The sequence below is a fragment of the Lepidochelys kempii genome, chromosome 2 (assembly GCF_965140265.1).
Source record: "Lepidochelys kempii isolate rLepKem1 chromosome 2, rLepKem1.hap2, whole genome shotgun sequence".
Classification (NCBI taxonomy): Eukaryota; Metazoa; Chordata; order Testudines; family Cheloniidae; genus Lepidochelys; species Lepidochelys kempii.
In genome coordinates, this window is record NC_133257.1 from 173,450,995 (window position 1) to 173,464,806 (window position 13,812).

Genomic DNA, 13,812 nt, shown 5'->3' on the forward strand with positions numbered 1-13,812 from the left:
ACCAGAGAGGGAGAGGAATTATTTAAACTCAGTACCAATGTGGACACAAGAACAAATGGATATAAACTGGCCACTAGGAAATTTAGATTAGAAATTAGACGAAGGTTTCTAACCATCAGAGGAGTGAAGTTTTGGAATAGCCTTCCGAGGGAAGTAGTGGGGGCAAAAGATCTATCTTGCTTTAAGATTAAACTCGATAAGTTTATGGAGGAGATGGTATGATGGGATAACATGGTTTTGGTAATTAAATATTCATGGTAAATAGGCCCAATGGCCTGTGATGGGTTTTTAGATGGGGTAAGATCCAAGTTACCCGGGAAAGAATTTTCTGTAGTATCTGGCTGATGAATCTTGCCCATATGCTCAGGGTTTAGCTGATCGCCATATTTGGGGTCGGGAAGGAATTTTCCTCCAGGGCAGATTGGAAGGCCCTGGAGGTTTTTCGCCTTCCTCTGTAGCATGGGGCATGGGTCACTTGCTGGAGGATTCTCTGCTCCTTGAGGTCTTCAAACTACAATTTGAGGACTTCAATAGCACAGATATAGGTGTGAGGTCTTTTTTAGGAGTGGTGGGTGAAGTTCTGTGGCCTGCATTGTGCAGGAGGTCAGACTAGATGATCATAATGGTCCCTTCTGACCTAAATATCTATGAATCTATGACTTTAAAAATGCAGAATTCATGAAACTCAGAGAATTAATAGGTAAGGTCTCATGGAAAGGAAATCTTAGGCAAATGGGAGTTCAGGAAAGATGGCAGTTTCTAAAGGAGACAATATTAAAGGCACAACAGCAAAGTATCCCAATGTGAAGGAATGATACCAATATGCTGCATCTGGAGCTCTTTAAGGACTTGAAAAATCAAAAAGGAATCATAAAAAAAGCATAAACAAGGACACAACTGGTAAAAATTAGTATAAAATAATAGCACAAGCATGTAGGGATAAAATAAGAAAGGCTAATGCACAAAACAAGTTACAACTAGCAAGGGACATAAAAGACAATAAGGAGAGGTTCTATAAATACATTAGGAGCAAGAGAAAGAAAGGAAAGCGTAGGTCCATTACTTAATAGGAAATGTGCAAATAACTGATGACAGAGAGAAGGCTGAAGTGTCAAATGCCTTTTTTTTAGGTCTTTACTAAAATAGCTAATTGTGACCAAATACTTAACACAATTAATATTAACAAGGGGGAAAATAGGTAAAGGACATATTAAAGAATATATTGATAAATTAGATATATTCTAGTCAACAGGCCTTGATGAAATTTTCCTTGGAGTACTTTAAGAAACTAGCAGAAGCATCCTCATAATCATTAGCAATTATCTTTGAGAACTCAGGGAGAACAGGTCATTTCCAGAGGATTGGAGAAGGCCAAACACATTATCTATCTTCAGAAAGAGGAATAAGGAGGATGTGAGGACAGACAAGTCATCTTAATTTTGATACCCTGAAAGATACTGGAATAAATACTCTGCACCTTGAAGTCTTTAAACCATGATTTGAGGACTTCAATAGCTCAGACATCGGTGAGAGGTTTACTGCAGGAGTGGGTGGGTGAGATTCTGTGGCCTCCATTGTGCAGGAGTTCAGACTAGATGATCATAATGGTCCCTTCTGACCTCAATATCTATGAGTCTAAATCATTAAACTATCAATATGTTCAAGCTGAGAGAACAGCAAGGTGATGAGTAATAGCCAACATGGATTTGTCAAGAACAAATTGTATCAAACCAATCTAATTTCCTTCTTTAACACAGTAATCAGCCTAGTGAATGGGGCAAGGGGGAGCAATAGACATGATATATCTGCACTCTATAAGACTTTTTACACAGTCCCATACGATATCCTCATAAGCAACCTAGGGAAATGTGGTCTAGATAAAATTACTATAAGGTGGGTGAACAATTGTTTCAAACACCATACTCAAATAGTTACGAATAGTTTGCTGTCAAACTGGGAGGCCATGTCACGTGGGGTCCTGCAGATGTCAGTCTTGGGTCTAGCACTGATAATATTTTCCTTAACAACTCAGATAATGGTGTGGCGATTATGTTTATAAAATTTGTGGATGACACCAAGCTGGAAGGGATTGCACGCCCTTTGGAAGACAGGACTAGAATTCACAACAATATTGATAAATTGGGAGAACTGGTATGAAAAAAAAAGATGAAATTCAATACAGACAAATGCAAAGTAGGAAGGAAAAAATAAATGCACAATATAGCGGGGCAGTTACCCCTCTCCTAAGAGGAAAGGCTAGACTGAGTGGGGAAGCAGCCACAGCTGGGGCCACGCCCCAATCAAGCCACAGCTGGCCCTATAAAAGGGCAGTGAGCCAGGAGCAAGTCAGTATCTCTCTAGTGGTGGAGAGAGAAGGACCTAGGTGCCTGGGAGCAGGGTACCAGAGGTAGAGAAGTGCTGGGGAAAGGTAAGAGGAGCTGGGGATATCCAGCCTGGCAGCTCCCCAGGCTGCAGACCCCCTTCAAGGCCTAAAGAGAGGTATTGGGCTGCAGGGAAAGGCAGCAGGTCCAAACCCCCCTTGCCAGTAATGAGTGGTTTAAAGACTGCAGTTTGCCCCAGTGAGTGGGGGCTGGATGATGACTGGTAGTAGCCACTAAGGCAAGGTGGGGATACAGGGTTGGGGGTTCCCCTTGGAGGGGAGACCCAAATTGTGGGTTACTGCTGGGGGCAGAAACCTGAGGTAAAGGAGCACCGGGGTCTGGGAGGGACACGGGGCTAGTGGCAGGTGAGACACCAGCCAGGAGGAAGCGCTCCATAGGATGGAGAGCTAATTCCCAAGATGACCAGCCGGAGTCTTCACTGGTGAGTAAAAAATGGCGAACGACTAGACTGCAGCAATGCAGAAAAGGATCTGAGGGTTATAGTGGATCACAAATTGAATACAAGTCTAAAGTGTGATCTCGCAGAGAAGAAGCGAGGAGGCGGATACGGAGAGGACGCCACAAGCCACCTGGAGGGTGGAACCAGGAGGCCATGCCCCACACTCCAGAAGCAGAGGTGCAGGACAGGAAGAAGAAGTATAGAGCCCAGCAGCTCACTTGGGAGGGCGCTGTTGAAGGAGACAGATGCTCCTTCCCCGCTGCTGGGGTGGGATACCACGGAGAACTGCTGCAGCCCTGAGGACCAGCCTGCACTTCCAGAGAGCCCTGCGACTCCCAACGCTGAGGAGCTGCTACTACTACCCATGGCAGAATATCCCGGGGAGATGGAGGACAACCTCTGGATGCAGGTATACCTGAGGGGGAAAGAAAGAAGCAGCCCAGGGGAGACAGACTACTGTCAAGCTGTGGTGCTGCCGGAAACACTGTCAGCAGGTTGCAGGTGGATTACCCTCTGACCCAGTGGCGGACCACTCTTGCACTGTTAGGGCCCTGGGCTGGGATGCAGTGGAGTTGGGCAGGCCCACAACCCCCTTGCCAGCCCACCCCTGGGGTGGCAGTATTCCCACTCCTTAGGCCACAAGGTCTGCACTCCTCAGACATCCATACCTGAGCCCCATAGACTGTAGCTTGGCACTTGCCCCTACCTGAGCCCCATAGATGGGGTGGATAAACTGCTACAGCTCTGCTGGGGCCCATTGAGAACCGTTAATTCCCCCTTCATTTTTTTTCCTTTCTTTTTTCCCCCCTTTGTTTTTTCTTCCTTTCGGAGAATACTCTAGCAGACCAAACTGCAAGGAGACGTGGCCTCCCTCAGATGCGGACAGCCAGCCATGCCACCTTACAGATGTATTAACAGGAGTGTCATATGTAAGACAGGTGATTTAATTGTTCCGTTCTACTTGGCACTAGAGAGGCCTCAGCTGGAGTACTGTGTCCAATTTCAAGAACCACATTTTAAGAAAGGTGTAAATTGGAGAGATTCCAGAGAGGAGGAAAAAAATTATGAGAGGTCTACAAAACATGATGTATGAGGAAAGATTGAAAGAGCTGGACATGTTTAGTTTAGAGACAAGAAGGCTGAATAGGGACTGGTAACAGTCTTCAAGTATATTGAAGGTTGTTATAAAGATGATGGTGACCAATTGTTCTCCATGTCCTCCACGGGTAGAACAAGACTTAATCAGCTTAGTTTGCAGCCAGGAGATTCAAGGTTAAATATTAAGAAAACCTTTCTAACTATAAGGATAGTTAAGCACTCAACAGATTACCTAAAGAGGTTGTGGAACCCATGTCACTGGACATTTTTATAAACAGGAGAGAAACACCTGTCAGGGGTAGTCTAGTTATATTTAATCCAGGCTCAGCACAAGGGGCTGGACTAGATGACCTTCTGGGGTCCCTTCCAGCCCAGCATTTCTGATTCTATATCATATTGAAAAATGGGGACTTTTTTAGCCTATAGAAAGAATAATCTACACATACAGTGAACAAACCATGATGGTTTTTTCTTAGCTATCTTGACTCCTAGCACAAAACACCACTACCTTTGGTACAAAGGAAAACAAGAGTTTACTGAATCATGGAACACCACAGCAGGAAAAAAAAATCCACCAGTTTCAGCTAAACTTTTGGGAAAAGCAAATAGAAAAGGAACAGAATAATTCCAAAGCCTGAAAATAACTGCAAACTTAATATATTTTATTCCAGACATGCAGGGAAACAAATATGGGGAGGCCCCTCAGGCTTAAAATTGGTGGCAGGGAACCAAAACACACAGCCTGAAATCTGGTGAACTTTTTATTTCAGAATGAGCAACACCTGATTTCTCAGATGGCCAAGCCACCATGGACAAACAAATAGGTCACTGCTTAAAGAAATCAAAGAGGAGAATGCAAGGCAGAATCATCATGAGCATTTACTCAAGCAAAGAGCTTTACTCAGACAGACTGTTCAATTGAATATGCCTGAAATCTGCCAACCTTACTCCGTGAGAAAGGCACAAAAGTTATTTTCTCACTCTCCCAGATGTTTATGGAATCTAAAGAAATTTAGAAGAAATTTGACCTCTGCATTAATAGACTATACATTATGTATAGCAATAGATCTTAAAGACTAGAGAATAGTTTGACAAACACTCATACTTAAATTGAAGTTCTTACAAAAATACTAGTCTGCTGTTTTTCAGAAGGGAAATGTCAAATGTGGTGATTTAAAAAATAAGCAAAATCAGGATAATTCTGTCACATTGTCTTGGTCCACATTCCACTTATACGGCTGGGTGGAGGGAGATTAAATTCATTCCATAAAAAGGTCTGAAGAAGCTTTCCCAAATGAGTCAGTTTTCCACACCCTCCTAATTTAAATATTGGATTTTTGTTTTGTTTATAAGGCCAGATGTAACTGGAAGGTGCCTCGGGATGCAGTGGAACAAGTGGGTGGGGTATGTATTCATGGAGAGTATACTTATTTCCCTTTGACATTAATTGTACATTCATTGCAGGCTAACAAATAGACCTATGCATTTGCTGCAGCAATTCTCAAAGCCTCTGTGCCCAGGAATGGCTGCCAACAGACTCATTACAACATTTGTGTAATTTGACTTTGACTTAATCTTTTGATGCCTTGTTAAAAAAAGGCTGTATTTTCTCTTATATAAGTTGTGCCTACAGATAACAGATGCTTGCTTATTTCTGAAGGTAGTACAAAATAGAGGTAATGCATAAACCAAAGTCTGTTCTCACTTACATTTGTGCAACTCCACTGAATTCATTGGGAATATTGCCCAGTCATAATATATATTTGATATCTTAAAAAGGCCAACTGATCATACGGCTCTTAACAATCTAGGGGCCTACCCCTGAAATCCTTACTCCCCCAAACATTGACTTTAATAGGATTTTGACAGAGCAAGGACTTAAAGATTTTGCCGTATGTACATAAAACAACACTGAAATAAAGCCATATCTGGTCTGGAGAGTGGCAGCCAACCAACAACCTCATGAAGGGTGGGAGCACTTTTGGTCAAAGATGCTGAGGGAAAACACTTATTTGAAAAACGCCATAGGATTGTTAATGTCCAAAGAGAAAATCAAGCAGCAATTTTAAAGGTTTTTTTAAAAAGGCTCCATGTGAAAAAATGGGCATGTTAACACAAATATATATTGTTACAAAATAGAGCAACATACATCTTCCAACAAAAGTTCTACTACCCATTCCCCTGCTCCTTGAAGTCTCATGTAGGTATTTAGCCATGCCCAGTAACGTCAAAAGGACAGACTATCAGGCTGTGTTTGCACTGCTTAGCTATGAAGATCATCCTCATGAAATCGAATGTATTAACCTACTGGAAGTATAGAACCATTCACTACAAAGCAGCTGAAATGTAAAAGAAGGCTGTTGATGTTGCACAATGATAGGAACACCCATTCATTTTCAAGAGCAGATTTGTAGGAGTCATGTGGGCAGAACTCCTAAAAAAGTTTTGATTCCACTGATTTTTTTCCCCAAAGTAAAATCTCAGACTACACTGCATTTGTTTAAATTCTAGATTTAAAAGAATGACTTGCTTATGACAATTTAGTAGAGCTGTTTAGTAAACAAACTCTTTTTGTAAAACTTTCCATTTAATAATGTATTCCATTTTGTGTGTGCACTGTGGTTGTAGCTGTGTTGGTCCCAGGATGGGAGACACACAAGGTGGGTGAGGTAATATTTTTTTATTGGATCAACTTCTCTTGGTGAAAGACATGTTTTTCAAGCTTCACAGACCTGTGGAAGAGCTCTGTGAGGCTTGAAAGCTTGTTTCTTTCACCAACAGAAGTTAGTCTAATAAAAGATTTTTACCTCACCTCCACTGTCTCTCATATCCCATTTTCTGTCAGAAATGGTTCTGACTAAACTTTTCTGTACAGCTCCACCATTTCTGTAAGAGGAAAAAGGTCTTGGAGAGACAACCTAATTTAATAAGAGTATAGTATGATGTGGAAGACATGGATTAAGGAACAACCTCACTATTTGTACTCAGATTAGTAGGTAGGTTGGGGCTAGAAGTGTAACATAGACAATATGTATAAGGGTTGTAGAAATGAGGGTATGATCCAAGTTCTATGGATGTCAATAAAAATACACCCATTGACTTCAATGGGCTTCAGATCAGACCCAGTTGCTTTTTGCTACTCTGGTGACACACAGCCACCAGAGTGTACTATTGAATCTGGCCAGTCCTCACTTTTGGGGAAACAGCAGCTTGCACATCTGTCTTGAATATTCCCTTTGATATTTATGTGCAGTGGATGATTCTAGGCACGATGGGGCTGTAATATCAAGTATGCATGGCAACCATTTGGGAAGGAAAGGAGGTATATACGTAGGAGTAATAGAAAGAAATCAAGCAAAGGAAAATTACAGACAAATATCAGAATTTCCTAACGCAGAGGTGAAGCCAAATGTGGAAAATACTTACCAAGGCAAACAGAGGCTTATGCCATTTATAGCTAGACCAGGCATAGCTGGAGATTACATTGTAGGGAACAATCCTCTGCAGGCAGGGAGGTGGACAAGTTCACCTATCACCCAAAAGAGCTGTTCCATCTTTTATTTTTAGATCTTTTTCAATATGCTAAACTGTTTTTATTAACATTCATTTCAAATCCTAAAGGCTGTTCTCTTTCACTATGACAGTAACCCTCATAACTTGCTATTTGCAGATACTTGCATGAACAGGTTTTTGTTCACAAGAATGTTTAGAGAATAGTTGTTCTCCATAAAAATACTCAGGTTTATATGAAATCAAGTGTATGTGCTATTTTTTTTTAAAAATGTAGTCACCCAACTTCGGAGCAAAAACAGTAACATATGACTTAGGTCACACAATAATTAACAACAAAGCAAAGAGTTCAAATGAACACTTTACAAACATGAGGCAGTTTATTTGAACAAATTTCAATCTGGAAAATATTTGCAAATGGAGCTTGTCAAATAATGGAAACAAATTTGTGGCGCTATTCCAAAATAAACCACAAAAAATCAGTCATGGAGTGAGAATATTTGTTTTGGAACTGTGTATTGCTGTGTGTTGTGTACTGTGAATATTTGTGTGACTTCTGAAAGAGTTTTACAAAAATGTTTGTGAATCTCAAAAATATATCCATTATTCATGGTTTGTGTTTGCTATTTCTTATTATCTCTTCTATTAAAAAGGTTCAGGCATCCAATGAGGGTGCAAAAATTCACCATGTGACCGCATCCAAACAATGCTTTCCATCCCTTATATAGCACTTCAACATCAAGAAGTCCTTCTATTATCAGTAAGCATTGCCAAATGTTTTGCTACAGTACTGCTGCTGCCATTTTGTAGGCATTCATCCATCTCAGGACAGAGATAGAGGAACTAATCATCTGGTAATGATACCTTAGAAGCTTATTATGAACTTCATGAATCAGTAGCAAAATGTACTGTATTCCACTAGTCATAGCCTCCAGATGCCTTTGCTTTACTGCCTGTCTCAGGATTTCATAAATGTGGCCATGATGGAAGTATTCATGTATGACTGCACATGGCGCTGTTCTCTGCTTTCAAAGGAGTGGAAAAGAAAGCTTCCATCAGTTCTACCTTAACTGACTCGTGGACATTTTCCCTTTGGAAACATTGCTTTTTAACAAAGGATGTCACTGACAGTGTAAAGGCCTTCCCTCAACCTTACTGAGGATGAAATGATGTCTCCTGATAAGATATAGGACTTGCTAAAATACCCTTAGAAGTAAATGTTAAAACTCTCATTGACTATAAAAGGAGCAGTTTCACAGTATGTGACCTTCTCTTTGCTGAGGCTATTTCAAGCATCTTTCCTCCTCCTACTCTATCTGTTCCATTAACAGAATCTTTGAATAGTGAACTTTCCCGCCTCCTATAAGACACAGTCCACACACCCCTATGCAGGACCAAGTTTTGGCTTTCTTGGTGTTAAACTTAACTAACCAACAGGTGAACTTTAGACAATGTAAAGTCCACTCTGTACAGTACCTTGGTGTGAGGCTACTCCTACAGTTCCTAACTGGAGACTTCTAAGCCCACATCAACAGACTCTCTGCACTAAACCTAAGAACCCACTCTTAGGGAAGCCCAGCCCTCAAACTTACTTCTTTTTTTCTCCTTTGTTTTTCCCCTACAGCTAGAGTGCCTCCTTCCAGGCTTGATGCTGCTGCTATGTCTTGCAGGCTGTGGGGGTCAGCTGCAACCTATCTCCAGGACTGTTAGTCCCTTCCTGCACTAGTCTAGTGGAGGTTTGTTCACTCTGTCACAGAGGTAAATAGGAATCTTACAAACATGCTAAACAGCTGAATGATATAGGTAATAGAACCTACATTAGAGGGATTCACAATAGGTTCTTTCAGTTAGCGATTCGTCCAGCATAACTCAGAAATTTTGCCCAGTCTGCATACGTCTCAGGATATGTTTCTCTGGAATATCTTCACATAGGGACAGAGTCAACCCTGGTTTATTGATTTCAATAAAGATACACTAGGGCTACATTTGACTAATAGCCCTGATATTAAGATATTACTATCAAAATATTCAAGTGTGAATTCTTAAAATTAGGCACCTATATCCATATTTAGGCATCTAAGTATAAGTAGACAGCTTTTCAAAGGAACTGAGCCTCTGCAGCTCTTATTTTCTTCAATGAGACCTGGGGTGCTGAATGCTGAAAAAAATCAGAGTTTTATTCAGGTGCCTACGTTTAGGCATAGAAGTGTGAAATTCTAGTCTGTAGGGGTAAATTTTTCAAAAGCATCCAAATGACTTTTGAGAAATCCAATTTCCAAAAGTAGATAGGAGAGAGACAATAAGACTTAAAACTCCTAAATGTCTAAGGGCTGGTCTCCACTACTGGAGAGATCAATGCTGCTGCAATTGATGCAGTAGGGATCGATTTAATGGATCCAGTGAAGACCTGCTAAATGACAGCAGAGTGCTCTCTGGTCAACCCCAGTACTCCAGCTCTCCAAGAAAAGTAAAACAAGTCGACTGGAGAGCATCTCCCATCAACTCAGCATCATGAAGATACCATGGTAAGTCGACCTAAGCTATGCTGATTCAAGCTACGTTATTCACATAGCTGGAGTAGCGTAACTTAGTTCGACTTATCCCCATAGTGAAGATAAGCCCTAAGTCTCTTGAAAATGGACTTAGGCTCTAAATCACTTAGGCACTTATGAAAATATTCCCTAGGTCTTCTGAATAAGGACTCAATTCTGTCCTCAGATACATCTGTGCAATTTCCACTGACTTCAGTGGGATTATCAGAAGTGAATGCCAGGAAAAAACCTCAGCCCTAAATATAGTACACAATAGTACTCTCTAGTGTCTCACTGTAGTGCAATTGTTCTCCTCAATCAGGACTGCAATGGCAAAAAGATTTTAAAATGAAAATCCAGATGCTTTCACTGCGTAGTTGGCCTTCTTCATTCAAAAGGGTTATAAATCTCCAGCTTGCAACAAAGAGTGAACAATTCAATCTTCTTCTACACAGCACTGTTCCTCAGACGTTCTTGTTAACTCCTGGAAATGTGCTGGAAATGGCCCACCTTGATTATCACTTCAAAAGGTTTTCTCTCCCCCCACCCCACTCACCTGCTGGTAATAGCTCATTTTAAGTGATCACTCTCCTTACAATATGTATGATAAACCACCATTTTTTCATGGTCTGTGTGTATATAAATCTCCTCACTGTATTTTCCACTGAATGCATCCGATGAAGTGAGCTGTAGCTCACAAAAGCTTATGCTCAAATAAATTGGTTAGTCTCTAAGGTGCCACAAGTACTCCTTTTCTTTTTGCAAATACAGACTAACACGGCTGCTACTCTGAAAACAGCACATATAGTAATACATATGCTATTCTGCCTTCATGATTGTCACAGATGCCCTAACCACCCCTCAGCAAACTAGACCTATTTTCCCACACACTCCAGTGTGGCATGCTGGGAATTCTGAGACAGATTCAGGTACATTTTAAATAGGAGGGTTTTACTGAATTAAATATGAAAAATGATTAATAAAATTAATACACTACTGCTTGTGTTACTTATTTTGATGTTAAATTTAATTGTCTAAGCGTTTGGGTTTCTCTCCTAATCAAATCCAGAATTCTGACTACTCTCACTAATACTTAGGGCAGGTCTACACTACTACGGCTAAGTCAACCTAAGTTATGCAACTCTAGCTACATGAATAACATAGCTAGAGTCAATGTATGTTAGGTCATCTTATTTTGGTGTCTACATTGTGCTGGATTGATGGGAGGAACTCTCCCGTTGATTTACCTTATGCTTCTCATTCTGGTGGAGTCCTGGAATCGATGGGAGAGCGATCAGTGATCGATTTCGTGGGTCTCCACTAGATTCACTAGACCCACTGAGATTCACTAGACCCACTAAATCGACCCCTGGTGGATCGATTGCCGCACATCCATCCCCTGGTAAGTGGAGACAAACCCTTACTGACCTTCTTTACACTTATGTCCCCTCAGTGAACTCAGTAGGGTGGCACATGGGTAACTGCAAGCAGCATTTGACCCTTTCCTTTTTATTTTATCTACTCGTTATTTATTCATATGCCTTAGAGATAGGTACAGTATAAGAACATAGATAAACAGACTGGTAGATCCAAACTGCCTAATTTCTCCAGGGTTCATAGATTAGGATCACAGTTTCCATTTGAGCCTGCTTCTGAAAGCTGGGTAGCATCTGAGGCTCCTGCTGACATTTTTGAGAGTTGCATCTGTTTGACTCTTTTTATGAATAGGCATTTAATCCTGATGCTTTCTGACTCAACTAGTATTTTATTTTACCTTAAATGGAACATATATTTGTGGCTTTCACATTTCTGACATTTGTTTGTTTAAAGATTAATAGATTACATTTGGTCAGATGAGGAATCATAAAAACCTAATTTGGAAGAAGGAGGGGAATTTGAAGCTATTCTTTTGCTATTTTTTGTTTGAGTGTAATAGTTTCTGACCTTAATTTCAGGAGTGTATGCACCACTCCCTGCTAACGTCTAAGCAGAAAACTGGAAGCCATGATCATATAAAGAATACAAGGATTATCTCTGAAAAATATGTGATGAATATTTAGATAATATGAACAGCTTTGATGTGATTGTTAGTCACAAATGAATAACTCTTTAATATATCATTAATATCTGTCAATGAATTCTGTCATCCTGCCCCGGTCATTCTCTCACGGCCCTACATGCAGCTGCTCAAAAATCTCTTCCTGAACTGTTCGGGTCAGAATTATACAATAATCGTCAGAGTTTTCTAGAACAACAACAATGCAGATCAAAAGGAATGATTTCAAAGCAGTAGCTTTGTGGATTCTAAAGTAGTATCTCCAGAGGAAGCTCGAACCAGTGAATCAGTACCATATTTTATGAGGCCCGAGGCAATATAATTAGCAAGCTTGGGAATGCCTTAATATATTTAACCAAAAGGTATTTTAGAGTCAGAGTTTAATGCCTACCCATGCTATAGACCAAAGGTAGTTTGTTTACACAGAGAAACTATAGGGGTGAAGTAAATGTCAAGAAAAACTTACAGTACGGGCAGCCGTAGACCTCAATTCTCAGCCCAATTTGGCCCTCTCCATTCCAATCCAGAGGAACTATGCGAATATAGCGGGCTATAACTGGATGCTGCAAATCATGCCGGATCACACTGTCAGAATTTGTATTTCCAGGAAACGCCTGAGGGGAGGAAAAAGAAACCTCTTGTAACATTAGATATATTTCAGATGCTGTAAGAATACTTCTGTGAGGGGAAAAAAATAGGAACAGCAGTCTGATTATTTAGGTTAAACTGCATTCTGGTCAAATTGTCTCTATGATAGTGATTGAATTAATGGATGATTCAATAAACAGCACTGGCAGTTCTACAATGCTCATGAAAGATGCCAGATATAGGTCACTGGAAGCTAATGTCCTCTTTCTCCTAATAGGTATAGTATGCCTTGTTCTTGATTGAGTGAATCACCACTAAGGGTGAGAAAGTAGTTCATTCTGTGTGTCTATCTAGTTTTTAGCTAGTTTGTTAGAATGTAAATAAGTGTCCCAATTGTAGTGACTGTTTTTCTAATGAAGACACTTATTCACTAATAACTAGACTGAACACACCAACTCTTTTTTGCATAGATGGAAATAATTTTAGTTATTAGTGACTTGGGAGAGATTTGAACTGATGAACAGTGAAATGCTCTATCTCATTCCCTTGAGCCATACTGTTCCCCATTTCAGCTTTATGCTTATATAGTAGAATTTAACATATTTCTGCAGGAGCCAGAAATCATACCTTAACTTTGAAGTCTCACCTGTAGGGAAACATGTAATCTTCACAATCAACACCTCATGCTAAACGACGTGTGCAATTAGGTATTTTGGAAATTGTGCTAATCATCATAATCTTAGCTCTTATTTGCAGTGAGAAGTATTTTTTTCCAATTACTAAGAACTCAGAGAAGGATGCAATAGTTCTCAAGTGTACTAACTTTTCTAGAACTAATGAAGTTAACACATCTAGTTTATTTTAGTTACTTCTTGGCATGATGATTCACAGCATCTAGCTCAACAGAAAACAATACCTGCTTGTTAACTCAACTTACATATTGTCTATCTAGTCAGCCCTTGGACAGTCTGTTCATTCACAGCCAGAACTTCACATAGGCAGAACTTTATCATCTTTCTTGTAGCTAGCTTTCACGGGAGATAAACATGTCAAGCTACTGAACAGGGCAGTAGTACACCAAGGGGAAATGGATAGCTAATTGTCAAAAAGACTATAAACAGTCATTGTAAGTACATTCTTATAAAATTCAGCCACTGCAGCTTTTGCTAGAGAAAAACCTGTGTCCAA

At 40.3% G+C, this 13,812-nt stretch overlaps 1 protein-coding gene across 14 annotated transcripts in view; it reads right to left on the reverse strand.

Moving 5' to 3' along the window:
- Positions 1–13,812, reverse strand: part of CNTNAP2 (contactin associated protein 2) — a 1,665,145-nt gene that overhangs the window by 932,649 nt on the left and 718,684 nt on the right. For all 14 annotated transcript variants that reach the window (XM_073332778.1, XM_073332790.1, XM_073332779.1 and 11 more), the window contains exon 4: positions 12,503–12,650. In XM_073332778.1, coding sequence (XP_073188879.1) covers positions 12,503–12,650 — 148 coding nt within the window. The remainder of the gene's footprint in view (positions 1–12,502; positions 12,651–13,812) is intronic.